This window comes from Chiloscyllium punctatum, chromosome 4 (genome assembly GCF_047496795.1).
Source record: "Chiloscyllium punctatum isolate Juve2018m chromosome 4, sChiPun1.3, whole genome shotgun sequence".
Classification (NCBI taxonomy): domain Eukaryota; kingdom Metazoa; phylum Chordata; class Chondrichthyes; order Orectolobiformes; family Hemiscylliidae; genus Chiloscyllium; species Chiloscyllium punctatum.
The window spans coordinates 36,307,938-36,335,566 of NC_092742.1; the positions used below are offsets into that span (position 1 = coordinate 36,307,938).

At 41.4% G+C, this 27,629-nt stretch overlaps 1 protein-coding gene across 6 annotated transcripts in view; it reads left to right on the forward strand.

Annotated features, from left to right (window-relative positions):
* Nucleotides 1-3,611: 3,611 nt before the first annotated feature.
* dhrs7 (dehydrogenase/reductase (SDR family) member 7) overlaps nt 3,612-27,629 on the forward strand; it is a 57,810-nt gene continuing 33,792 nt past the window's right edge. For 3 of the 6 annotated variants that reach the window (XM_072568386.1, XM_072568384.1, XM_072568380.1), the window contains exons 1-3: nt 4,060-4,578; nt 7,644-7,796; nt 16,804-16,910. In XM_072568386.1, coding sequence (XP_072424487.1) covers nt 4,350-4,578; nt 7,644-7,796; nt 16,804-16,910 — 489 coding nt within the window. In that variant the 5' untranslated portion in view covers nt 4,060-4,349. The other 3 variants (XM_072568382.1, XM_072568381.1, XM_072568383.1) reach the window with 3 other exon arrangements.

Sequence of the window (27,629 nt, forward strand, 5' to 3'; positions counted from 1 at the left end):
CAAGTCACCTCCCTTCGTTTCTCCAGTGTGAAAAGCCCTAGTTCACTCTACCTCTATTCATAAGACAAGCCCATCAATCCAGGCAGCATCCTGGTAAATCTCCTCCGCACCCTTGCTAAAGCATCTACATCCTTCGTATAATGAGGTAACTAGAACTGGTTGCAATATTCCAAATGTGGTCTAACCAGGGATTTATAGAGCTGCAACAAAAGCTCGTGGCTCTTAAGCTCAATCCCCCTATTAATGAAAGCCAAAACACTATATGACTTCTTAACAGCCCTGAGAAAGTGAGGACTGTAGATGTTGGAGATCAGAGCTGAAAAATGTGTTGCTGGAAAAGCGCAGCAGGTCAGACAGCATCCAAGGAGCAGGAAGAAGGGCTTATGCCCGAAACATCGAATCTCCTGCTCCTTGGATGCTGCCTGACCTGCTGCGCTTTTCCAGCAACACATTTTTCAGTTCTTAACAACCCTATCAACTTGGGTGGCAACTTTGAGGGATCTATGTACATGGACCCAAGATCCCACTGTTCCTCATCACTGCCAAGAATCCTGTCTTTAACCCTGTATTCAGCATTCAAATTTGACCTTCCAAAAATGAATCACTTTGCGTTTATCCAGGTTGTACTCCATCTGCCACTTCTCAGTCCACCTCTGCATCCTGTCAATGTCTTGTTGTCGCCTGCAACAGCCCTTGACACTATCTACAGCACCACTGACCTTTGTGTCATCGGCAAAATTACTAACGCACCCTTACACTTCTTCATCCAAGTCATTTTTAAAAACTACAAAGAGCAAAGGCCCAAGAACAGATCCCTACGGGACACCACTGGTCAACTACCTCCAGGTGGAATATTTTCCATCCATTATCACTCGCTGCCTTCTTTCGGCCAGTTAATTCTGTAACCAGACAGCCAAATTTTCCTGTATCCCATACCTCCTAACTTTCTGAATGAGCCTACCATGGAGAATCTTATCAAATGCCTTACTGAAATCCATATACTTCACATCCACTGCTAGACCTTCGTCAACTTATCACATCCTCACAGGCATAAAGTTCACCAAGGAGGAAGAAACCGACAACAAACTCACATTCCTAGACGTCACAATCGAAAGAACGGACAACAGAGAACTACAAACCTGCATATACAGAAAACCGACAAACACTGACCAAATACTTAACTGCACCAGCAACCATCCCAACACACACAAACGAAGCTGTATCAGAACACTATTCCAATGAGCCACCTCATACTGCAGCACAGACGAACTTCAGAAAACAGAGGAGAACCACCTATGCAACGTATTCAAGAAGAACGAATACTCAAAAAATACAGTCCGCAGATTCCTCAAGAACAAATCACGACAAGCAGACCAAACACAGTCAGAAACCCTAACCACCTTACTATACATCAAAGAAGTTTCAGAAATGACAGCCAGACGACTGAGACCCCTCGGAATCCTAGTAGCACACAAACCCACCAACACTCTCAAACAAAAACTAACAAACTGAAAAGATCCAGTACAACCCATGGACAAAACCAACGTCATCTACAAAATTCCATGCAAGGACTACCACAAACACTACGTAGGACAAACAGGAAGAAAGTTAGCCACCAGGATACACAAACACCAGCTAGCCACAAAAAGACACGACCCTCTCTCCCTCGTAGCCCTACACACGGAGGAAAAAAACCACCATTTCGACTGGGACAACAGATCTATCCTGGGACAGGCTAAGCAAAGACATGCCAGAGAATTCCTAGAGGCCTGGTACTCCAACCACAATGCCATAAACAAACACATAGATCTAGATACCATCTATCAACCCCTCAGAAAACGAACAGGAAATGACATTACCACAAACCCCAGGAACCCCATCCAGGACAAACGTAGAAAGCAGGAGACAACAGCTTCGCTTCACTTGGAGGTCGCCACTGATGATGTTACCTAGCCAGGTACTGAAACATCTGGATATCAAACCTACAGCTCAGCAAGCAAACCTACACCCTAAATCCTCAAAGAACTCAATCAGACTTGTGAGGCATGACCTGCCCCTCACAAAACCATGCTTATTATCTTTAATCAAACTATATTTTTCCAAATAGTCATAAATCCTATCTCTCGGAATCCTTTCCAGCACCTTGCTTACCACAGACATAAAACTGACTGGTCTGTAATTCCCAGGGATTTCCCTATTCCCTTTCTTGAACAGAGGAACAATATTTGCCTCCCTCCACTCTTCTGATACTACTGCCGTGTAGAGTGAGGGTGCAAAGATCATTGTCAGAGGTGCAGCAATCTCATTCCTTGCTTCCCGTAGTAACCTTAGATATATCTGGTCCGGCCCTGGGGACTTATCTGTCATGATGCTTCCCAGGATTTCCAGCACATCTACTTCCTCAATATCTGTTCAAGCCTATTAACCTGCTCCATGATGTTCTCACTGTCAACAAGGTCCCTCTCTCTATTGAATACTGAAGCAAAAAACCCATTTAGGGTGTCCCTTACCTCTTGCACAAGTTCCCTCCATTGTCCCTGATTGGCCCTACTCTCTCTGATCATTGTCTTATTCCTCACATAAGTGTAGAATGGCTTTGAGTTTTCCCTCATCCTTCCTGCCAAGGCTTTCTCATGACCCCTCCTAGCTCTCCTCAGTCCATTTTTGAGTTCTTTCCTATCTACCCTGTAATCCTCTAAAGCTGGGTCAGATCCTTGCTTCCTCAACCTTAAGTAAGCCTCCTTCCTCTTGATGAGAAGCTCCTCTTCTCTTGTTATTCCAGGCCTCCTTTACCTTACATCTTTGCCTGTTTCAGTGAGACAAAGTTATCCAACACTCACAGTAAGTGCTTCTTAATTAGCCTCCACATTTGTGTTGTGCATTTCCCGTAGAACAATTGTTCCCAGTTTATACTCCACAGCTCCTGTTTAATAGCAGTGTAATTTCCTCTCCTTCAATTAAATACGTTCACATACTATCTATTCCTATCTCTCTCCATAGCCATGGTAAAGGTGAGACTGTCACTGAAATCCTCTCCTGCTAAGAGGTCTGTACACTCTCAAGTCACGTTTTAAGTCAGATTCTCAAAATAACTTCAGGGTTTCTAACAAAAAGGGAGTTCTTGGATTTACATATTAAGGAACTGAAACTAGCAAAACAATTCTAAAAGACGAAAAACCGGAAAAGCAATCTAAGTTTGTTTAATATGTTTCAGCCGCATGACATTGTAACCTTTTGCGATAGATTCTGTCTCATGGTCCCGCTCCACAACCACCTGATGAAGAAGCAGCTTTTCGAAAGCTAGTGCTTCCAAATAAACCTGTTGGACTCTTAACCTGGTGTCGTGTGATTTTTAACGATATGGAATGTGAAAGTAACGCCGCCGTTTTTGTAGTGCGATCGGCAAGATCACGACGAGAGAAATTATGTTTTCGCCGTAGCGAATGTTTGGCATTTGGAATGCTGATTATATGCCGGATGGTGTGATGGAGACACAAAGCGCTTCAGGGGATTTGTACAGGGCTTGCAGGTTCCCCTCCCCTGCGGTGATTAGACGCTGACAGGATGGGTCGAAGGGGCACGTGCTGTCATCATCGCAGCCTCGAGCTTCCCGCAAGGTTTGAATTTCGCGGGCTGGAACCGGTGGATCGGGTCCCGGATGTAATGTTGATCGAACTGAAGGTGGATCATTCCTGAGGCTCAGATATTAAAAATTGTTTGCTCTCAGATAGACAAAGACCGACAGCCTGAGTTTCGGAATTTCACCACTGAGAAAAATGCAAAGGCGACTTTCTTACTGGGACGAAAGCTTCATCAAAATTAGATAACAACTCGGTCGATAAAATTAGTTTGAGTAACTTCCTATCTGCCTATGATATTGGTGGCCTTACTTTCGTGCACTTGCTCTAAACCCCACCTACTTTCAACACCCTCCTGACAAGCTAAACGTTTGGATAGGTATTTTAACATCTTGTTTTCTGCCTTGCTGTCAGATTTTGTTCGTTGACGCTGCCTTGAAGCGCCGAGGGACCTTCTGATAAGTTGAATGTGTGATCTCAGCTAAGTTCTTTATTTGAAATTTCTAGCGTTTCATTACACGGTTTACTGCATTTTAAAAGCGCTCATTTGGAAAAGATTGGATAAAGTTAGTAAACCACGTAACTCAACATTAACATTTATTTGAACAAACTATTAAACATCACTAGATAGGAAAACTTGATATTCAATTTAAGAATATTGTAGCAAGCGTAATTATAATTCACAAATAGCAATCCGAACAGAGCAAAAATATGTATAATACATAATATGTTTTGACTTCTGGTTTAAACTTAATTTGCTGAGGCGTGTTTATGCTTTATAGGTCACTAGTGAAGAAATGGGAATTAAGTTTAAATGTTACGTTTTGGTTAGTTCAATTCACATGGCTTTTCTTTATTTTATCAAACACTAGGACAATGGATCTCTTATCATTACTGTATTACTGTCTAGTGATTTACGTGATCGTTCAGTTTATTCGGTTCTTGAGAGCTGATGGAGATTTGACATTGTTATGGTGTGAATGTTTTGGAAACAAGCCAGGTACAGAGATTGTAATTTTACTTCTATGTTCAGTAATTAATTTACTTCAAATAATGTTGTAAAAATTAATCATTGCACCAATACAAACTCACTTCAGATTTCACTGAACTCTACTTTTATTGACAAATTTCCATCCTTTAAACTTTCTACCTTAAACTATGTCCCCAGCCTGAAAACAAAGCTCTAAGTAACCATGCCTGTCATAATTCTGTAAACTTCTATCATTTCCCCATATTCTTTGATGTTCAAGTGACATAATGAAAACATCCAAATGTAATACTTGGTTTATATTAATTGGCAAATTTCAGCCTAATAGCATTAGGAATTTCACAATGAACTCCGTTATCCTGGATTAAGCAGTTTAAAAATCCAGGAATGTTCCTGATACCATCCTGGGGGGAAATCTAGTAACTGCAGTAACTTGCCATAGTTTCAACCCATATAAGGCACAATCTGTGAAGAAAAGTCAAGTTCATCTGGCAGTTCATAACATTAACATCAATTTTCATGTCATTCACAATCTTGGCATTTATACAGTCATAGAGATGTACAGCATGGAAACAGACCCTTCGGTCCAACCTATCCATGCCGACCAGATATCCCAACCCAATGTAGTCCCATCTGCCAGCACCCAGCCCATATCCGTCCAAACCCTTCCTATTCCTATACCCATCCAAATGCCTCTTAAATGTTGCCATTGTACCAGCCTCCACCACTTCCTCTGGCAGCTCATTCCATACACGTACCACCCGCTGCGTGAAAAAGTTGCCCCTTAGGTCTCTTTTATATCTTTCCCCTCTCACCCTAAACCTATGCCCTCTACTTCTGGACTCCCCAATCCCAGGGAAAAGACTTGGCCTATTTACCCTATCCATGCCCCTCTTAATTTTGTAAACCTCTACAAGGTCACCCCCCAGCCTCTGACGCTCCAGGGAAAAAAGCCCCAGCCTGTTCAGCCTCTCCCTATAGCTCAAATCCTCCAACCTTGGCAACATCCTTGTAAATCTTTCTGAACTCTTTCACAACATCTTTCCGATAGGGAGGAGACCAGAATTGCATTCAATATTCCAATAGTGGCCTAACCAATGTCCTGTAAAGCTGCAAAATGACCTCCCAACTCCTGTACTCAATACTTATGTTGTCATTGTGCACAACTCTCTGCTTTCAATCAAATAGTCCACTAACAATTACTGTCAAGTTTATTATAGCCCATGGCTAAGTTATCGGCTAAAGTTTGCCAGTCATCAAGCACCTATCTATTCTAATCCATTTTCTAGCACTTGGCCTGTATCCTTGTATGCTATGATGTTTCACAAGCTTAACTAAATACTACTAAAATGCCTTGAGTGTTCCTACCACTCTTTTAGGCAGAGTTCCCTGTATAAACCTGCAGCTCCTTACCTTAAGGCTATGTTTCCTGGTTGCTGACCCTTCTACTAAGGGTACATGAGGTTAACCATCCCCTATGTTGCCCCTCATAGCTTTGTAAACCTCTCTTAAGTCTCCCTATATTATACTATATTCTATTCTTCATTCTCTATTCTAAGGAAAACCATCTCATCTCTTTCTTGGGCTGAATCTCTCCAGCTCAGTCTACATGTTGGTAAATAAAAATCGAAAGAACTGCAGATGCTGAAACTCTGAAACAAAGACAGAAATTGCTGGATAAGCTTTGCAAGACTGGCAGCAAATGTGGAGAGAAAGCAGAGTTAATATTTTGGGTCTAGTGACCTTTTTTCAGAATAATTAATCCAGTGTATTCAAATCCCACAAGAGTCCCAAATCCTAGTTGATGCTATTTACTGGCTAGTCACATTTTTGACTGAAATCTAGCTTGATAGATTTTTGAAAAATAAGTTATGATGGTCTTTCACTGACACATAAGCCTGCAATAATGTAGATCTGGTTTTAACAAACAAACAGAAGTTTGTAAAAGAAAGGTTGATCAAGCTATTTACAGATAATACAATTTGAAAGATTTTGAATTACACAAAAATACAATCCCTTCTATCTCAGTATGGTAGAAAATCTCATTTTGTGCTAATGACATTTATAGCTTTTAACATGGCTGTTTCTTTTCAATTCCCAATTTAGCAATTTCTTTTCCTTGGTTAGTTCCACAACTAACTTACTTGGCTTCAAGTAACCATTTCAGGATTTAACCAAAGACTTTTGATCTGCAACTTCCACACTGATTTTTTTTAACAGTAAAGTAAACAATTTCTTAACAATTCTAAACCATCTTTCTTTTTCAGATTTGTGTGCGTTTCTTACATGTAACTTCCTTCATGATATCCGTGAACTGAAAACAAACTTCCCCAGCACTGAGTTTACCCCTTAAGCCAAAAACAAATCCCTTACATTTCCAAACTGAAAACAAGCTCATGCACCTCTACTATTTTATTTTGGCTGCTTGTAAAACCGTCCCTATGCAAACAATTACCATTATCGCCCCTTTTACATGGGCTTTTAAATCTTCATAGCTTCCTAAAGTACTGACAAGTTGTTCGTTACACTACTCTTGTACATGCAGACCAAAACCCATGTGCCACTAGTTCAAAATCCAAATTCTCAAATACATGATTGTTTATATTTATGTAAATGTGACACCTTGCATCAAGGTAGTGGGATACTATTGCATGGAGGTGGATTTGGAAGGTGCTGCAGAAGGAGTCTTGGTGAGTTATTGCAGTGCACCTTGGAGATGGCACACATTATTGCCATTATACAATGATGAAGGAAGTAAATGTAAATGGGTGGTGTGTAAATTGATCACACAGCTTTTTTTTCTGGATAGTGTTGAGCTTCTTGATTGGAGCTGCACTCCTCTAAGAAGCTCATCTTAGGTATGCAGAGATCTGTTGTGGTAGATGCCCACACAATTTTCCAATCTTGAGCATTTGTTTTACATCGACAAAAATGCAAGATCTAGGCGTCTTTATTTGAAATATTTCTGTTATCATTAAGACTCAGGACTTATTCATGAATGGAAATTAATAGCTTGTAAAGGCATTTTTGATAGTCAAGGAATAACATTTACAAGCTAGGTATTTAATATTCAATAGAAGACAAACTCTACAAGAAAGTGGTTTGGATAACGGGGGCCTCTTCTGGAATTGGAGAGGAGTTGGCATATCAACTAGCAAAATTAGGAGCTTTTTTGGTGCTATCTGCTAGGAGAGTTGCTGAACTGGAACGAGTTAAACAAAACTGCCTTGGTAAGTAAAATATTTTTAATGATTGTATGGATTACTGGAAAAGTAAATTTAGTATGTAAACTAAAGGAAATTAATTAGTTGTGCTGTTCACTATCCTTAGAGATTGAAACAGAGTTGAAGAGTTGTGTAATAATTTTAGCACTATCAGCATTTGTAATAGATGTAAGTAAAGTTTCTTCTTGTGAACTGTCTGAAATTATCTTTCTTTGCCTCGGTTGAAACTCTAGACTTTTTTTTTCATTTTTCCTCCATTCATCAGTTCCTGATGAAGGGCTTATGCCCGACACGTCGACTCTCCTGCTCCTCGGATGCTGCCTGACCTGCTATGCTTTTCCAGCGCCACAGATTTCAATTCTGATCTCCAGCATCTGTAGTCCTCAGTTTCTCCTTAAATCTTTCATGCCCAGGCGTCATTTACATGAAGAAAGCTGTGCTCTTCCAGCACCATCCTCTTGATTCTGGATTAGTGGTGCTGGAAGAGCACAGCAGTTCAGGCAGCATCCAAGGATGAGCACAGCAGTTCAGGCAGCATCCAAGGAGCTTTGAAATTGATGTTTTGGGCAAAAGCCCTTCATCAGGAATAAAGGCAGTTAGCCTGAAGCGTGGAGACATAAGCTACAGGAGGGTGGGGGAGGGGATGAAGGTGATAGGTCAGGGAGGAGAGGGTGGAGTGAATTGGTGGAAAAGGAGATAGGCAGGTAGGACAAGTCCGGACAAGTCATGGGGACAGTGCTGAGCTGGAAGTTTAAAACTAGGGTGACGTAGGGGAAGGGGAAATGAGGAAACTGTTGAAGTCCACATTGATGCCCTGGGGTTGAAGTGTTCCGAGGCGGAAGATGAGGCATTCTTCCTCCAGGCGTCTGGTGGTGAGGGAACGGCGGTGAAGGAGGCCAAGGACCTCTATGTCTTCAGCAGAGTGGGAGGGGGAGTTGAAATGTTGGGCCACGGGGCGATGTGGTTGATTGGTGCGGGTGTCCCGGAGATGTTCCCTAAAGCGCTCTGCTAGGAGGCGCCCAGTCTCCCCAATGTAGAGGAGACCGCATCGGGAGCAACGGATACAATAAATGATATTCGAGGATGTGCAAGTAAAACTTTGGATGTGGAAGGCTCCTTTAGGGCCTTGGATGGAGGTGAGGGAGGAGGTGTGGGCGCAGGTTTTACAGTTCCTGCGGTGGCAGGGGAAAGTGCCAGGATGGGAGGGTGGGTTGTAGGGGGGCGTGGACCTGACCAGGTAGTCACGGAAGGAACGGTCTTTGCGGAAGGCGGAAAGGGGTGGCAAGGGAAATATATCCCTGGTGGTGGGGTCTGTTTGGAGGTGGCAGATATGTCGGCAGATGATTTGGTTTATGTGAAGGTTTGTAGGGTGGAAGGTGAGCACCTGAGGCATTCTGTTCTTGTTACGGTTGGAGGGGTGGGGTCTGAGGGTGGAGGTGCGGGATGTAGACGAGATGCGTTGGAGGGCATCTTTAACCACATGTGAAGCGAAATTGCGGTCTCTAAAGAAGGAGGCATCTGGTATGTTCTGTGGTGGAACTGGTCCTCCTAGGAGCAGATCCGGCGGAGGCAGAGGAATTGGGAATACGGGATGGCAATTTTGCAAGAGGTAGGGTGGGAAGAGGTGTAATCCAGGTAGCTGTGGGAGTCGGGGGTTTGTAAAAAATGTCAGTGTCAAGTCGGTCGTCATTAATGGAGATGGAGAGGTCCAGGAAGGGGAGAGAGGTGTCAGCGATGGTCCCATATTCCCAATTCCTCCGCCTCCGCCGGATCTGCTCCCAGGAGGACCAGTTCCACCACAGAACATACCAGATGGCCTCCTCCTTTAGAGACTGCAATTTCCCTTCCCATGTGGTTAAAGATGCCCTCCAATGCATCTCGTCTACATCCCGCACCTCCGCCCTCAGACCCTACCCGTCCAACCGTTCTAAACTTCCAACTCAGCACTGTCCCCATGACTTGTCCGGACTTGTCCTACCTGCCTATCTCCTTTTCCACCTATCCACTCCACCCTCTCCTCCCTGACCTATCACCTTCATCCCCTCCCCCACTCACCCATTGTACTCTATGCTACTTTCTCCCCACCCCACCCTCTTCTAGCTTATCTCTTCATGCTTCAAGCTCACTGCCTTTATTCCTGATGAAGGGCTTTTGCCCGAAACGTCGATTTCGAAGCTCCTTGGATGCTGACTGAACTGCTGTGCTCTTCCAGCACCACTAATCCAGAATCTGGTTTCCAGCATCTGCAGTCATTGTTTTTACCTCGTTGTTTTTACCATCCCCCTGATCCAATTGTTACGAAATAAAGAGCAGTATCACCCTTATCCAATTATCTCTGTCTGCATGGCTTCCAATGAGTATTATAGGTAATGTGCATTTCCCAGCAGTGATTTTGTTACCAGCAATGCTGAGATCATCATTATCAGTCTGCATGTAATTGGAGTTTCCTGCAGTTTGTTGCTCACCACTGTGCTCAGTGATAAATGGGGTATGATAACCCATCAGTCTACAAAGGGGTCAAAGAGACAGTATAGGTTTTCATTTAGATGTACTTTCAACTACAAGATGATTATATGATTGAATAACATAATCATGTGTATTAGTTTGAATATGATTGGATCATGCTGTCATGTGTACCACAATGGTATGTAGACTATTATTATTGTTAGATAGATATTTGTATAAGTAAAAATGTAATGTTTTGGAAATTATCTGTAGAAATAGTTGGTCGGAAGCCTTATCTGTAAAAATATAAGAGTTTTGGTTTTATAACAAAGATTTTCAGCAATATGCCATTTTTTGATTTATTCATCTCTGATGCATGTGTGAATAAACAACTCGAGTCTTGTCTGGCCTAAGTGGGGGGGAAAGGTTTAATACCTCACTTACTAGGCTGATGTGGCTCAGATCAGCCATTACCTTTTAAGGTGGCTTGACATCAGGTGGGGATCTTAGACGAATGAGACCAATAAGATCTGAATTGGGGTCACTGAGACAGGTTGGGGACCTGAAGTTTTACAAAGTTGGAGTTTGGCAGAACATGAGTGCATATCAGAGGGACTTGGAAAAATCGAGTCTTCAGTCTGAGTAGGTCGCAAAAAGGCAGTCAATTCAGGTCATGAGCGTCCCAGAACAGGACGTTCCTTAGATAAGGTTAAACAGCCCCACAAAGAAGCAGATCATTCTCTGTTGAAATCTAGGATATTGGAATTAAAAAGGCAATTCTTCAAACAACAGGTATTGGTCATACTCCAGATGAGTGGAGACAAACTCCTGTATCATTACTATGTACTATAGCTGGTGTTTCTGGAATTTAGAATAATTTGTGTATCTTGCTCCTATAAAGGAGTTGGGAGGTAATGTTGTAACGGCACAGGACATTGGTTAGGCCGCTTCTGGAATATTTTGTGAAATTCTGGTCTCCCTGCTTTAGGAGGGATGTTGTGAAACTTGAAAGGATTCAGAAAAGATTTACAAGGATATTGCCAGAGTTGGAGGGTTTGAGCTAAAGGGAGAGGCTGGATAGGCTGGAGGTATTTCCCTGGATCGTCGGAGGCTGAGGGGTGACCTTATGGAAGTTTATACAATCAAGAAGGGCATGGATTGGGTAAATAGACAAGGTCTTTTTCCTGGGGTGGGGGAGTACAGAAAGTTAGAGGGCATAGGTTTAGGGTGAGAGGGAAAGATTTAAAAGGGACTTAAGGGACAACTTTTTCATGTATGGAATGGAGCGTGTATGGAATGAGCTGCCAGAGGAAATGGTAAATGGTACCTGGATGGAAATATGAATAGGAAGTGTTTAGAGGTATATTGGCTAGATGCTGGCAAATGGGACTAGATTAATTTAGGAGATCTGGTCAGCATGGACTAGTTGGACTGAAGGATCTGTTTCTGTGCTGTACATCTCTGACTATCTAAAGCGAAACTTAAACACTGAAATTGGAAGTAAGTGGTTAGGAGGCAACCAGTTTAGTTGTGTAAAAGGAAAAATAGCAATCATCTTGTAAGAAGCTTGTTATTGTACTGTGATGATGAAAAGCTTTGGTTTGAATGTGAATTTCTCCCTGAATTAAATGTTAACCCTCTGTGGTGTAGTCTTGAATATATTCCTGTTCATTTGATTGTTAAAAGTTGTCATATCTTTGCAATATAGGTGAGATTTTAAACCAGTTTAAATTTAAACAAATTTTTCAAAAAGAAGATTGAGGCTTATGTAGAAGTTTACAGCACGTTAACCAGACAAAGCAGGCAAGAATACAGCAGGAAAAAAGGGAAGACTGATTGATTAAATTGCGTTTATTTCAATGCAAGAGACCTGAAGGAAAGGCAGACGAACTCAGGGCCTGGATGGGAACATGGGCCTGGGGTATCATAGCTTTTACAGAAACGTGGCCGAGGGATGGACAGGACTAGCAGCACGATATTTTAGGGCATAGATGCTACATAGGAAGGATAGAAGGGGAGGCAAGAGAGGAGGAGGAATGGTGTTTTCAATTTGGGGAAAAGTCACAGCAATAGTTTGTTCCACCCATATAGACTCACTCCCGTGGAATATCTTCTAAGAAATAAAGTGGGTGATCACTTTGGGATTGTACTATGGGCCCTCCCGTAGTCAGTGAAAAATTTGAGGACCAAATATGTAGGGAGATCACAGCTGTAAGGATAGTAGTATGGGATGGGATTTTAACTTTCCCGATGTAGATTGGGATTAATGTAGTGTTAAGGGCTTGATGGAGCTGAATTTAATGTGCTCTTGAAAAATTTCTCAATTGATATGATGGCCCGACTACGAAGAGTCAAAATTTTGGAAAATTCACAAGGCAAGTGTCTGAGGCAAGTGGGGAGCAGTTTGGGACCAGTGACTATAATTCTTAATTTTAAAGTAGTTTTGGTAAACGATGGTCTAGTCCACAAGTTAAAGTTCTAAATTGGAGGAAGGTCAATTTTAATGGTATTGGACAGGAACGTCCAAAAGTTGATTGGAGGAGCCTCTTTGTACGTAAAGGGATGTATGGCAAATGGGAGTCTTATGAAAGTGACATAGCGAGAGTTCAGGGCTGGCATGTTACTGTTTGAACCACAGGAAATAGATTCATTTAGAATTTCACATTTCTCATCAGTATTTACTGTGGACTTGGAGAAGGGAAGCAAATATACCATATCCAAATGGGTGAAAAAGCAGGTTGCAAGAGGGGATAGTTTTCAGAGACATTGGTAGGTTAAGTGAGCAAAATGTTGGCAAATGGAATACAATGTGGGAAGATGTTCATGTTGGAAGGAAGAATACGAACAATATTATTTAAATGGAGAAAATCTGCAGAAAGCTGCAGTATGAAGGTACAGGTTGGGGGGGGGGGGGGCTACTTGTGCATGAAACACAGAACTGAGGAACAGGTAATCCGGAGATAATCAGGAAAGCTAATGGAATGTTGGCCTCTATTTCAAGGGGGTTGGAGTATGAAAAAGAGGGTTTTACTGCAACCGTACAAGTTGCTGGTGAGATACCGGTGTACTGTGAACAGTATGTGTCCCCTTGTTCAGAAAATATATCATTTCATTGGAGGCGGTTTGGAGAATGTTCACCGAGGTTGATCCCTAATATGGAGGGATGATGATGAGGAGCAGTGCTCTGAAAGATAGTGCTTTCAAATAAACCTGCTGGACTATAACCTGGTGTAGTGTGATTTTTTTAACTTTGTTCACCCTAGTCCAACATCGACTCTTCCACTTCATTGAAACAAGTAGGATTATTAAAGGACTTGACAGTATAAATGCTGAGAGGATCCATGGGAGATTCTAGGGCAAGAGGACATCATCTCAGAATTAAGGGGTGCCAATTTAAGACTGAGATGAGGACGAATTTCTTGAGGAATATGAGTCTTTGGAATCCCTTGCAACTGAGAACTGTGGGATCGGGTTAAGTTCTTAAGCCAACATAGAGCTAGCAAATGCAAGATAAAAATATTGGGAATTTAGAATTGCAGCTGTAAGACTGAGAATGTTTTTGTTTCAAATCCAGACTTCCATTGTCAAATAAGAGATGATAAGGGCTAACAAGCTCGAAAGTTTATCAATGAGTTATAATCTGTTAATTAATTAAATGCAACTCTTTCTTTTAGAATTGATGTAATCGACCTTATTATAAACTGTAGAAATTAATGTGCTTCCTGTTTTGGGTAAGGTATAAGGAACATTAAACTGTTTTTAAGATTTCATGCAACATAATCAATCCAGAGGAAAACAAACTGTTAATGATGAAGTATCTGATTTTTGCAGGAACTTTATCAATTAAGTGCTGGGATTAAGACATGAGTTCAAGACATCAAAATCATTGAGTCCAGATTACATAAGCTTCCCTTTTCCTTTAACAAAGAAGCAAAGAATATTTAATTTTTCTTAAAAACTGTGATGCTAGAAGTCAGAAACAAAAAAAAATTGCTGGAAAAACTGCTGATCTGGCAACATCTGTAAAGAGAAAGCAGAGTTAATGCTTAGTGTCCAAGTCTTCAGATTAGCTTTGAAGAAGGGTCACTGGACCTGAAATAAATCTGCTTTCTCTCCACATGTGCAGTCAGACTTGCTGAGGTTTTTCCAGCAATTTCTGCTTTAGTTTTTGAGCAAAGAATAGTTATTTTATCAAACTAATAACATACCTGATGAAGAGAATGGACTCCTCAGTGACAATGTCAGCCAGTCAGACCTTAGTGGGCAGTGACTTTGATCAGTGTCCATCACCCTGAAGAGCTAATTAGCAATGAATCATGCAGTGCTTAAACTAATTAGTGTCATACTTGGTTTGGTCAATCAGAATGACTTCTATAATTGATTATGCTATATGGGGCTTGGAAAGAATTAATAACCAATGGCTTTTGGTGACTAAGCCCGTGGTGAGAGTTTGTGATCTTGCTTCTGCCTCAGAATGTGGGCCGCAGTATTTGGCCTACTTGGATGTTTGCCAAGAGCCAATAGGCGGGACTGAAAGGGAAGGGGTAGGGGACGAAATTATAGGTTGTCTGGTATTTGTCAGTATGTGCCAAAAGTTACGTTTACTCACAGCTGGAAGATGCAAACATGTGATATGGTTGGATAATATAGTCATGTGTGCTAACCTGGAATATAAATTGTGAACACTGTTGATAGAGATATGGATGAATAAATGTGTAACTTTTTGGATTGGAAACTATCTCTTAAGAACAGTTGATTAGAAGCTTATCAGTAAAGTATAAACCTTTTTGCTTTTGGAACATAGCCTTGTGTTGTATACTATTTTTGTAATATGTACTTCTCCCATGCATATGTGAATAAATGTGTAAACATGGACCTGACAAGACTAGGGTTTCTAAAATTTACTAAAGGGTTAAATTCACCTTTCAAGTGTGAACAAGATCACCAAAAAGAAGTTGTAAGAGGGTACAAACTTTTGAGATACCACATTCCAGTGCTGCACCCAGTGGAACAATTAACCCGTGTCACAAAAACTATGGTCGACTGGTATGTGAGCTTTCGCAAGGAGTATAAATGAAACACTATATGCTGTTGGAGCACTTTCATTTTGTTATATTTTGACTTTTTGTTTCCATTTCCAATATTTTACTGTAAGTTCCTCCAACTATTTAGATCTTAGAAATTCTTCATCCGGTAGGGGAATATTCCAAGTATCATAGATTAATCAAACATCATTAAGATTGAAGATTTTAGATTGGAATTGCCCTCTTAGGTACACCACCCTCTTCTTGATCTCTGCTTTGCAAAGAACATTTTTTAAAATGTATAGTTTTACATTGTAAATTAAGAAAATATTTGAATATAAATGCTGTACAGGAAAGTGAAAAATGATTTCACATGGATATTGTTGTCAGTAAGGACTTAAATATTATCAAGTTGGCTGACCTTTGGAAACTGCTATCATGTTGTATATTTTACCATGAATATGGACTCTCTTATTTGGCTTTTGTGTCAATCATCAACAGTACTGTTCAATGTCCTACCCTTTTGAACTTTCCAAATTTAGACTTGTTTCATGGCAATCCTGCAAATTTTGAATGAGACAAAGAGAAAAACCTATTTGACTATTGTGCCTGTCAGTGTTACCTAGTTAGTCACTTTGTTTTACTCCAGCTTATTTCTCATAGCTCTCTAAAACCCAGTTTTAGAAAAGTTTAGTATCCCAACTCATATATTCAATGTTCTGACCAATGAAGGCAAGCTTGCCAAATGTCGTCTTCATTGCCCTGTTTATCTGCAACTCCACTTTTGAACTATATATCAGCACCCCCTTTGTTCGGCAACACTCCCCAGGGGCCTACCATTAACTGTAAATTTCCTGCCCTGGTTTGCCTTACATATGATCTCACATTTACCTAAATTAAACTCCATGGCCCACTTTTTACCAACTCGCCTGTCCTGCTGCTTTCAGAGGATTTGCATGCATGCAGTCATAGTGATGGGAACGAGGTCAGCCAGATGGACCTCATAGAATCCAAAGTTCCCTATTTGGGGCTGTTAATCTGGACCAGTCAGGGAGTCCTGGCTGACTAGAATCTCAGGAGTTCTGTTCATGCTAGGAGCCAGCTCTGAGCTGGCTGGATTAATGTCATGTACTATGCACGTGTGAAAAAAGAAAGGATGACTTGGTGATGGGATACTAGATTTTGTGGAATTATTTCAACACAGTCTGGGTGTCCTAGGTTCTGACATCCCAAGATATGACAGGAAAAATAATTTCACTGCCCATTTCAGAAATGCAAAATATTCAGAACGATTACCTGCTAACTCTCCGGATAAGATTTTAAAATGGGGTAGAGTGTTTTGTGTCTCAAGTTTCAAGTTCAAATTTGTTATGTTTCAAATTTTAATCATGGTATGATTTTTGGTTTAACTATTTATTAATAGCTATAGTTTAGCTATTTTTTAGGCAAGGCTTTAAAAATGAAAACCAAAAGAATGAAATGATTTAGCATAAAATATTCATTTTGTTTTAGTATTCACTCCGTGAATGTAACTTGTTTTGTAGATCATAGCAAGCTACGAGTAAAGGACATTCTTGTTCTACTACTTGACCTGAATGTAAACAGTTCCCACAAGGATGCGACAAAAAGTGTTATCCAGTACTTTGGTAAAGTACGTTTCCTCATGATTTTCCATTTATTATAAGACCATAAGACAGAAGTAGAAGTAGGCAATTTGGCCTGTCAAGTTTGTTTTGTCACTTGTCGTGACTGATATATTTCTCTATCCCACTTTCCCACCTTCTCCATGTAACCCTCAATCCCCTAACAATCAAGAACCTATCTATCTCTGTCTTGAATGCACTCAGTGTCTTCACCTCCATAACCTTCACTGGCAAGGGAGTTCCATAGGCTCACCACCCTCTGACTGAAGAAATTCCTCTTCCGCTCAGTTCTAAAGGGTTGTCCCTTCATTCTGTGGCTATGTCCTCAGGTCCCAGTCTCCTCTACTAGTGAAAAACTCTTACCCACTTTCACTCTATCCAGGCCTTTCACAGTATTCTGTAGTTTAATAAAAATCTCTTCCCTCTCCCTCTCCTATTGGCTCTATGTCTCTCCCTGTCTATTTCTTCTCTCACCCTTTCCACCCTTGACACCCTAAAAAAATCCTTTTTAAACTGAGTACAGATTGAGAGTCCTCAGACAGTACTCATGATAAACCCTTTATCCCCACCATCATTCTTGGAAACAATTTCTGGATCTCCAAGGCCATCTTTCCATAGATACTGGGCCTAAAACCACTCTCAATATTCCAAATGCATCTGACCAGAGACATAAACAGCTCAGCAGCATATTTCTGCTCTTGTATTCTGGCCTTCTTGAACTAAATGCTAATATTTCATTTGCTTTCCTAAATGTCAACTGAATGCAGGTTAATCATAAGAGAATTCTGTAGTGGGGTTCCAAGTCCCTTTGTGCTTCAGATTTCTGAAGCCTTTCCTTGTTTAGAAAATAATCTATCTTCTTCCTACCAAAGTGCATAACCCCACACTTACCAACGTGATATTCTTTGTCCACTCTCCTAGCCTGCCCAAGTCTTTCTGCAGCCTCGCTACTCTCCCAGCACAACCTGTCTCTCCACCTATCTTGTCATCTGCAAACTTAGCAATAATAGTCTTAGTTCCTTTGTCCAGATTGTTAATCGATAAAGTGAATAGTTGTTGTCCCAACACAGATCCGTGTGAAACTCCACTACTCTTTGGCTGCCATCCACTTCATGCCAGAACATTGTCCCTTACACCATGAGCTATTGTCTTACTTAGCAGCCTCCTGTGTGGCACCTTGTCAAAGGTTTTTTGGAAATCCAAATAGACCACACTGACTGGTTCAACTCTTATCTAACTTACTCATTACCTCCAGCAGACATGACCTCCCCTTGCCAAAGATGTCTCTGTTTTACCATGTACTTCCAAGTACTCCACAATCTCCTCCTGAATAATAGATTAACATCTTATCAACAATCTAGGTCAAGCCTATAGTATCCAACCTTTGACAAGTCTTCTGCCTGCCTCCCCTCTTAAACAGGGATGTTACATTAGCCACTTTCCAGTCCTCTGGGACCCTTCCTGACTCTTGTGATTCCTGAGAGATCCCACAAAGTCCTCTGCTATCTTTTTCAGAATTCTGCAATGATTTAGCAACCTTCTGACATTTTCAGCTTCCCCAACACTTTCTCCTTACTGATGGCCACTACACTCACTTATGCCTCTGACTCTTTTTAAGTTCTAGTATGCTTCTGTTTTCATCCACCATGAAGATTGATGGAAAGTACCAATTCAGTTTCTCCACCATTTCTTTGTTCCCCATTACCACTTCTCCAACCTTACTTTCTAGTGGTCCAATGTCCATTTCTTGCCTCTGTCTTAACATTTTTAGATATTTAAAACAACTCAAGCAATATTGTATATTACAAGCTAGCTTAGTCTCTCATTTCATCTTTTTCTGGATTAGATTACTTACAGTGTGGAAACAGGCCCTTTGGCCTAACAAGTCCACACCGACTCGCTGAAGTGCAACCCACCCAGACCCATTCCCCTACATTTACCCCTTCACCTAACACTACGGGCAATTTAGCATGGCCAATTCACCTAACCTGTGCAAACCCCACACAGAGTCACCCGAGGCGGGAATTGAACCCAGGTTTCTGGCACTGTGAGGCAGCAGTGCTAACCACCATGCCACCGTGGCGCCCTTCTTTCATCCTTCACGTATCTCCCGTCCCCGCTTTTTTTTCTCTGCTGCTTTTTTAAGGTTTCTTAATCCTCAGGTTTTCCCACTAAACTTCACCACAATGTATGCCTTTTATTTTGCTTTCATGCAGTCCCTGACATCCCTTGTGGTTGCCTTGATATATCCAAAATATGTTTTTTCTTTCTTGGGATGAATTCTGCTGTATCTCCCAAATTGCCCCCAGAAACCCCTTCCATTGTTATTGCATTATCTTGCCTGCTAGGCTTTCCTTCCAGTCAACTCTGGCCATCTCCTCCTTCATGTCTTTGCAGTTATATTTTACTGAATTGTAATACCATTATATCTGATTCCAGTTCCTCCCTCTCAAATTGTAGTGTGAATTCTGTCATGGTCACTTCAACCATAGGGGATCCTTCACCTTAAACTCCCCAAACAGGTATGATTCGTTACGCATCACCAATCCAGAGTTGCCTGTACTGTAGTGGGCTATACTACAAGCTGCTCGAAAACAACTGTCTTGTAGACCTTCCATAAATTCCTTTCCTTGAAATCAGTTGCCAACTTGATTCATCCCCAGTCGACCTGCATATAGAAGTACCCCATAATCATTGTAATAGTGTCTTTCCTTTCTCCTGACTTATTTTCTGCCACACATCCTTACTACTGCTAGGAGGTCTGTACACAACTCCCCTCAAGGTCTTTTTTTTTCTTTTTGTGGTTCCTCAACTCTACCCACACCACACAAATTCTGACTGTCACTATTAAATTGATAGCAAGAAGTGTTAGACTCAAAAATACTAGAGAAACAAAATATTAAATTGATAGCAAAAATGTTGTTTCTTACTAAAAAGGCATCCTTGTCCTCCTCTGCCCATCTGCCTGTCCTTTCAAATAGGACGTATATCCTTGAATATTTAGTTCCTGGCCCTGATGCCCTTGCAGTCACGTCTCTGTGATACCCATAACATCGGACCTGCCAAATTTAGTGCGTATTAAAATCCCATTTGCCTTATTTCATTTACGTACTGCACCCACTTTACCTCTGAGCACCCCCCCCCCAATCACTGCTTCCATTTCTCTCTCACACACACGCACAGATGTACACAGCATGTCCCATTGGAACAGTGTCCTGCTTGCTTCCTCGATACTTTGCCAGTGTCCCATGAATTCAAACTCTTTGAACCACATGTTTAGCTCTTTAATCTTGTTGACCTTGTGTCAAGTTATTTGTGGCTCAGGTAGTAATCTGGAGATTGTCTTTTTTTAAAATTTAGCCCTTAGCTGCTCATATTCCCAGCAGAACTTCTTTTCTCTTCCTACCTATATCATGGCACCTACATGGACCATGACAATTGGGTCTTCCATTCCCACTCAAAGTTCCTTTGCAGCCCAGATGAGACATCCTGAATCCAGGCACCATGCAGGCAACAGAGCTTTAGGAATTCTCAATCCTGGTCAGAGAGTGTCTATTCCCCTGACATATTATCCCCAATTACAATTACATTTCTCTTTTCTACTCCCTCTTGAATGGCATCATGTACCATGGTGGCATGGTCAGTTTGCTCATCCTCTCTACAGTCCCCATTCTCATCCATACATGGAACAAGTGTCTCAAACCTATTAGATATCCCTCTACCTCCTGCATTCCTTTACCAGTCTCACTAGTAGACATACCACTGATCATGTACAAGATGGTTAATCTAAGGGGTGTGACTGTATCCTGATATAGTGCCCAGGTAACTCCTTTCCTCCCTGATGTGTCGCAGTGTTTGAAATTCAGATGCTAGCTCATCAGCTCTGAGCCGGAGTTCCTTGAGCAATCAACACCTCCTATAGATGTGATCACTATGAACCACAATGGGGTCCTCCAGAGCCCACATCATGCAGGTACAACACATTGCCTGGACCAGCATCTTTGTTTTAATTACTTAGTTCTTAATTTAATTTTTACAAGTTTCATACTGGTCCTCTGGTTTGTAGCCTGTAAATATTTCCTCTGTTTACCTTCAGTCTGAAAGTAATAGCCAAATTAATAGCTATCACCAACCAGTAAACTTGTGGTTTATCTGTGATGAAAATCTTTTGTGCTGGGCTTAGATCCTGGGCTTCAGTTTAACCTGTTCAAAAAAAACCTTGCAAGTTATGAGCTAAAAAAGGAAGCAAAAATATAGCTCGTTGCTCTCGAGAACCATAAATAGAATGGTGGTAAACTGCAAGGATCTGTTTTGGGGCCACTGCTGTTTGTCATTTTTATAAATCACCTGGATGAGGGCATGGAAGGATGGGTTAGTAAATTTGCAGGTGACACTAAGGTTGGTAGAGTTGTAGATAGTGCCAAAGGATGTTGTGGGTTACAGAGGGATAAGCTGCAGAGCTGGCCTGAGAGGTGGCAAATGGTGTTTAAAGCGGATAAGTGTGAGGTGATTCACTTTGGAAGGAGCAATAGGAATAAAGAGTACTGGGTTAATGGTAAGATTCTTGGTAGTGTAGATGAACAGAAAGATCACGGTATCCATGTACATAGACCCGTGAAAGTTGCCACCCAGGTTGATAAGGATGTTAAGAAGGCACACAGTGTGTTTAGCTTTTATTAGTAGAGGGATTGAATTTTGGAGCCATGAGGTCATGCTACAGCTGTATAAAACTCTGGTGCAGCTGCACTTGGATTATTGCATAAAGTTTTAGTCACTCCGTTACAGGAAGGATGTGGAAGCTTCGGAAACTGTTCAGAGAAGGTTTACTAGGATGTTGCCTGGTATGTATGGAGGGGAAGTCTTAGGAGGAAAGGCTGAGGAACTTGAGGCTGTTTTCGTCAGAGAGAAGAAGGTTGAGAGGTGACTTAATTGAGACCTATAAGAAAATCAGAGGGCTAGATAGGGTGGGCAGTGAGAGGCTTTTTCCTCGAATGGTGATGGCTAGCACAAAGGGACACAGCTTTAAATTGAGGGGTGATAGATATAGGACAGATGATAGAGGTAGTTTCTTTACTCAGAGAATAGTAGAGGCGTGAAATGGCCTGCCTGCAACAGTAAGTCGCCAACTTTAAGGGCAGTTAAATGGTCATTGGATAGATATATGGATGAAAATGGAATAGTGTAGGTTAGATGGCTTCAGGTTAGTTTCAGGTCGGCGCAATATCAAGGGCCGAAGGGCCTGTACCGCGCTGTAATGTTCTATGTTAGAACTCAAGATAGACGAAGAGAAAACTTGAACAGGGAATACTTTATTATGCATCCTCTCAGTTCCACAGTTGGGTTTAGACTGCTTCCCCTTGTTCCATCTGACCTACTCTACAGGGTATACACCCAACTACATACATAATGCCAGTATCCTGTAATATTTCTCTTAATATATCAGTTATTTACAAAACAAATTGTGGCGGGGGTGGGGGGGAGGTGGAAAGTGATCCTTCCATAATATATATGACGTGATCATTCTCTCAAGGGAATGGCGATTTCTCGAAGACCGTCTCCTCATCTCAGCCTTTTTTTATATATCATAATCTCCCAGGCTTCAGAAGCTCCTATCGTTCTGCAGTTTTGTCCCTCTCTGACTGTTGTCACCTCCCTGGATACAGCCAACCTGGGGTCGGAGACACTTGACTTGGTCAAAACCACCGATCCCATTTGGTTTGGCTTGGTATTCTGAGGGACACCTTTTTGCTCTTGCTCTTGCTCTCTCTTTTCCTACCACTTCCACCCCCAAACATAGTTGGTGAGGTGTGGCAACCAGCTGCTCTGCATATCTCCACCAGCCCAGTTCATCCCAAGTCTGTACTGTATATGTCAATGAACCTATTTGAGCCAGCACCACAGATGGGATTGGTTTTTCCCATCCAATTCCAGGCTATTGCAATCTCTCCTCTTTGGAATACCTTTGACCATGATGTTCCTGCCCTTCCAGCAGTCTGTCTTACTTGATTTCACTCGACCACCTCTCTGATTTCTTCCAACCACAAACATGGTTCTCAGTTGGTGGCTGAACATTAAGGACACTGGTGAGCACTGGGTCACCATTGTGTGGTGTGTTCCTGTACATGCTGAGAAACTTGAGGGCTTTAAGGCCTGCTTCAAGTTTTGAAAATATCTCTGCACCTGGCTGTTTGTCACAGGGTTGTACAAAGCTGATCCCACATATCTGACTTTGTGCTTTTCCAGGTAATCCTTGAATTCTTGCAGCACAAACTGTGGACCATCGTCACTCATAACTTGTTCAGGGTTCCTGAATCTGGTAAACATTTCATCTAGGTTCATCTTTTGTTGTTCCAACTGATGGCTGACATAATTACTGCCACTTCTGGCTACTTGGAGTGGGCATCCATGACCATTAGTAACATCCATTCCTCTACTGGTCCCATGAAATTGACATGAATCAACTACCATGATTATTGAGGCCATTCCCATGGGTGAAGGGGTGACAACAGGGATGCCTTCCTTACGAATGCTCAGAATTCACATCAACTTGCTTTCTTCTCAATCTGGGAGTCTACCTTTGGTCACCAAAAGTAGATTGTGGCTGTTTCTTTCTTTCATACCACATTGGGGTTCCCTTGGTGCACTTATTTCCTCTTAACTGGGAAGAGATAACAGTTTTGCATTGATACCTTGCCTTCCTGGGAAAGGTGTGTAATTTTCTGGTTCCAGTTGGAAACATCCTCGTTTCCCAGGAATGGTAACATTGACAAAACATTGCATTGCCGTGCTTCTTAGACTGTCGGTATCTGATTTCATATGATTTGGCTGACCAAATCAGTGCCCATCTCTGAAATTGTGCTGTCGCTATTGACAGTAATCTTGTGTGCAGGCCACGAATGAAGGTTAGCAGCTTATAGTCTATCAGCAGCACTAAGTGCCTGCCAGACATGCAAACTTTTTAACACTGAGCACAGTGCCCAATTCTTCTTTTTCCACTTGGTATACTTCTCCTCCGCTTTCAATAGTGACTAGTGACCTCAATGTGAATGCAATGGGCCTTTTCCGTGGCTACCCTCTTCCAGCAATCATTGCAGGGACTTAGCAGATCAGACACAAATTTGCCATCATAATTGATAAGTCTCAAGAATGATCTCTCTTGAGACAGTATCTGATTTAGGGCCTTCGTGATAACACCCATATCTGGGGCACCTCATGTAATCCCTTGTCATCGATTTACTTAGCCCAGGTACTCTCTGGGGATCTTCCTTTCTTTTTTAAAAAAAAATTCTCTCCTTTTTCACTTGTAAGCCATGCTCCTAAAACCTTCTTGGTTTTTTGAATACTCCTATTTGGAGGATCCAGTAATCAAAATATTGTCCAGCTAACGGTGGACATTTGGCAAATCACTCACAATTTGGTTCCATGGCTTTCTAGAATAGATCTAGCGTGGACTTGATGCCAAAAGGAAGCCCCTTATAGTGGAATAGTTCCCTGTCACTATTGTCAGCAGCGGCTGGGAATCCTTTGTGACTCTCATCTGCAATTAGGCTTGCAGCAGAACCATTTTTAAGAATTCCCTTTCCCCAGCCAGTCCACTGAACATGTCCTTAATGAATAGAAGTGTGTATTGATCTACACATAGAGCTGAATTGACTGTGACCTTCAAGTCCACTACAATCCTCATTGCATCATCAGTTTTTAAAGCTAAGAAGATTGCAGTGGTCCGTTCACTGGTTACTGGTTCTAGTGCTCCCAGGTTCACTAACTGTTCTACATCTGCGTCCACTTTTTTGGCCAGTTGGTGTATGGTACCAATCGCAATTTCACACTCCCTGGACGAGCCTTCCGCTTCAACTGAATTTTAATTTCTTCTCCTTTCATTACCCCAGGATTCCCTTGCAGATGTCTTTTATGTATGTATAAAATCTCTTGCCAAATCGTTTTGAGTTTGCCAGTCAACCAACTACACCCCAATTTAACTTTAATTTCTGTAACCAAGAGCGTCCACATAATGCAGGGGAGTCACCTTTACTATGTACTGAGGCAATTTGGCACACTGGTCCCTTTAGCTGTGATTTTACCAGTACATAGCCTTTGAGTGGCACCACTTGCTTCCTCTGTGTCTGTAGTGGGCTTCAATGGCATTGCCTTTAACTTTTCCCTTTTTTGTTAATTTGGGAATCAGAGACACCGCTGCAACAGTATCCACTTCTGTCTTTACTGTCTTCGCTTCTAATTTGGGAAGGTCTCAGAAATGATCAGCTTCGCTCTGTACCAACAGGATATTTAACCAAAACTCTGACTCTGGGCCTGGCTCTCTGTTTCTCCTTCAGTTGTAGCTGACTCCCGGTTCACTCCTTGGTTGGCAACATGTACCTTATGCCTTGTTTTCTGAACTGCCTCCTTTGCGACGCCACTTCTCTTGCTTGAGTTGTACCTAACAATTTCGGGCAATGTGGCCCACTTGCTTACACCTGTGGCACTGGAGTTCTCCAGTCCAACACATTGATTTCCATGGCCACTCTTGCAACATTCCACATTCAACAGTTGGTATTGCACTCTGCTGAGCTTTTGCTTCCCTGCGGCTAATCCCATTGTCTTAAAATCCAGGTCTCTCTGTGTTAGGAAAATTCACATGGTCCCACATGGCTTCTTGGAGGAACCTTCTGAATTTCCAACGTTCAACTGACTTTTTTAATGTTTGCTTTTTGGACTGGAGGCCCAAATCGGGTTTTACCACACGGGGTAAACCCTCCTGCTAAATTTAACCTAGTAACACAGAAAAGATCTATTGTGTGTAATAATCTGTGAAAATTCGATAGGCCAAGAACTAGTTAAAGTAAAAATTAACAACTTTATTTCTTAAAGTATAACAGAGAATAATTAACTAACAACTATTTACAACTCCTTCCACTAAGCTATCTTTTACCTTTCGTGTCCACAATACTAATCTGATAAAACTCCCAATTACGATTTACAAAACAAAATTTCTTACCTCAAAACCAGGCAGCTTTTGGTTCTTCTCTGTATTTCGGTCTTCTTTTCTTCTCATTGGGGATCCTGCTTCACGGGTTACGGATCGATAAAGGTACCTTTTTGGGAGAGCTATTTTTCGGGCAGTGTTCTTAGGTGTTGGTGGCTTGGTAGTTCTCCTTTCAACTATTCAATGTTCCCCAGTCTTATAGCCCCAAAACATCGGATTGTGTCATTGGCTTTTAAGATTGTCAATATTCTAAATTCAAACTGGATTGGAGTTTGGTATTTTTCAGGGTATAACTGAAACTGAATGGCCTAACTCTTAACTGTTTTGTCATCTCCAGGCAACCAGCTAATTGAGTTTTTCAACCAAATGTTATATTATATATTTTTTCAGAGCACTTTGTTCTGTCAGGTAGTTCTGTTGCTTTTAACTCTCTTAAAGGTATAGTACACCCACATCTTCATAACACCTCATCCCTTAACGAAAACTGAATCATCATAATGAAAAGATGGCTTTTTTTTCAATTCCTTTTTAAAAGCATTACCCTAACATACAGATAACTTCAATATAAGTTCACCTTAACTTCTTCCCATAAACCTACGCATACATACATATATACATAAAACATTAATTAAATGCAAATCTCATCTAAACTTTATCAGTTCAATGCGCGATAACGCATCTGCAATTACATTCTTACAACCCCCAACGTGTATGATTTTTAAAGTAAAAGTCTGTAATATAAGACTCCAATGAAATAGTCTCATATTCTTGTCTTTAAAGCCTTCTAAGAATGTAAGTGGATTGTGATCCGTGTACACAAACAGCTCCGACACATTCTTCATGACATACACATTAAAATGTTGTAAGGCCAGTACCAAACTCAATGGTTCCTTTTCAATTGTGGACTATTTCCTCTGGTGGATGTTGATCTTCTTCGAAAAGTTACCAATTGGCAGTTCAATCTGAACCTCATCTTCCTGTCAGAGTACAGTTCCAAATCCAATGTCATTAACATCAATGGCTACTTTAAAAAGTTCTGAAAGGTTTGGTGTAGCTAAAACTGATTGGTGGTTAATATTGATTTCAAATGGTCGAATGCCTCCTTTGCATGGTTCTGTCCACTGAAACTTTCTGTTTTTCTTAAGAAAATTAGTTAATGGTACCACTACACTGCTGAAGTTTGCAACAAACTTCTGATAGAATCCGCTGAGTCCTAAGAATCAAAGCACCTCTTTCTTTGAGGTTGGTTCTGGAAATTCCTCGATGGCCTTTGTCTTTGCATACCATGGGATCAACCTTCCATGACTGATGTTGTGTCCCAAAAATGTCACCTCTGCTTTCACGAATTCAGTTTTGTTTAATTTTATTACCAGTTTTGCTTCTCGTAGTTATTCAAAGAATTCTGGCAACTTTACCACGTGATCTTTCCAGGACTTAGTAAGGATCACTACATTGTCCAAGTAGACTGCGCAGTTTGTTAACCCAGCCACAACTCTGTTCATGAGTCTTTGGAATGTGGCGGATGCGTTCTTCATTCCAAAGGGCATTACTTTAAACTGATATAGCCCATTTGGGGTTACAAACGCAGAAATTTCGTCTCTGTAACCACGCATTAACCATGCTAGTAACCATGCTTTAAGTCCAACTTGATGTAACTGGCTTGTTCGACTTTCTCGATACAGTACTACAATCTATGGATTGGATATGAGTCTGATTTTGTAACGGCGTTGACCTTCCAATAATC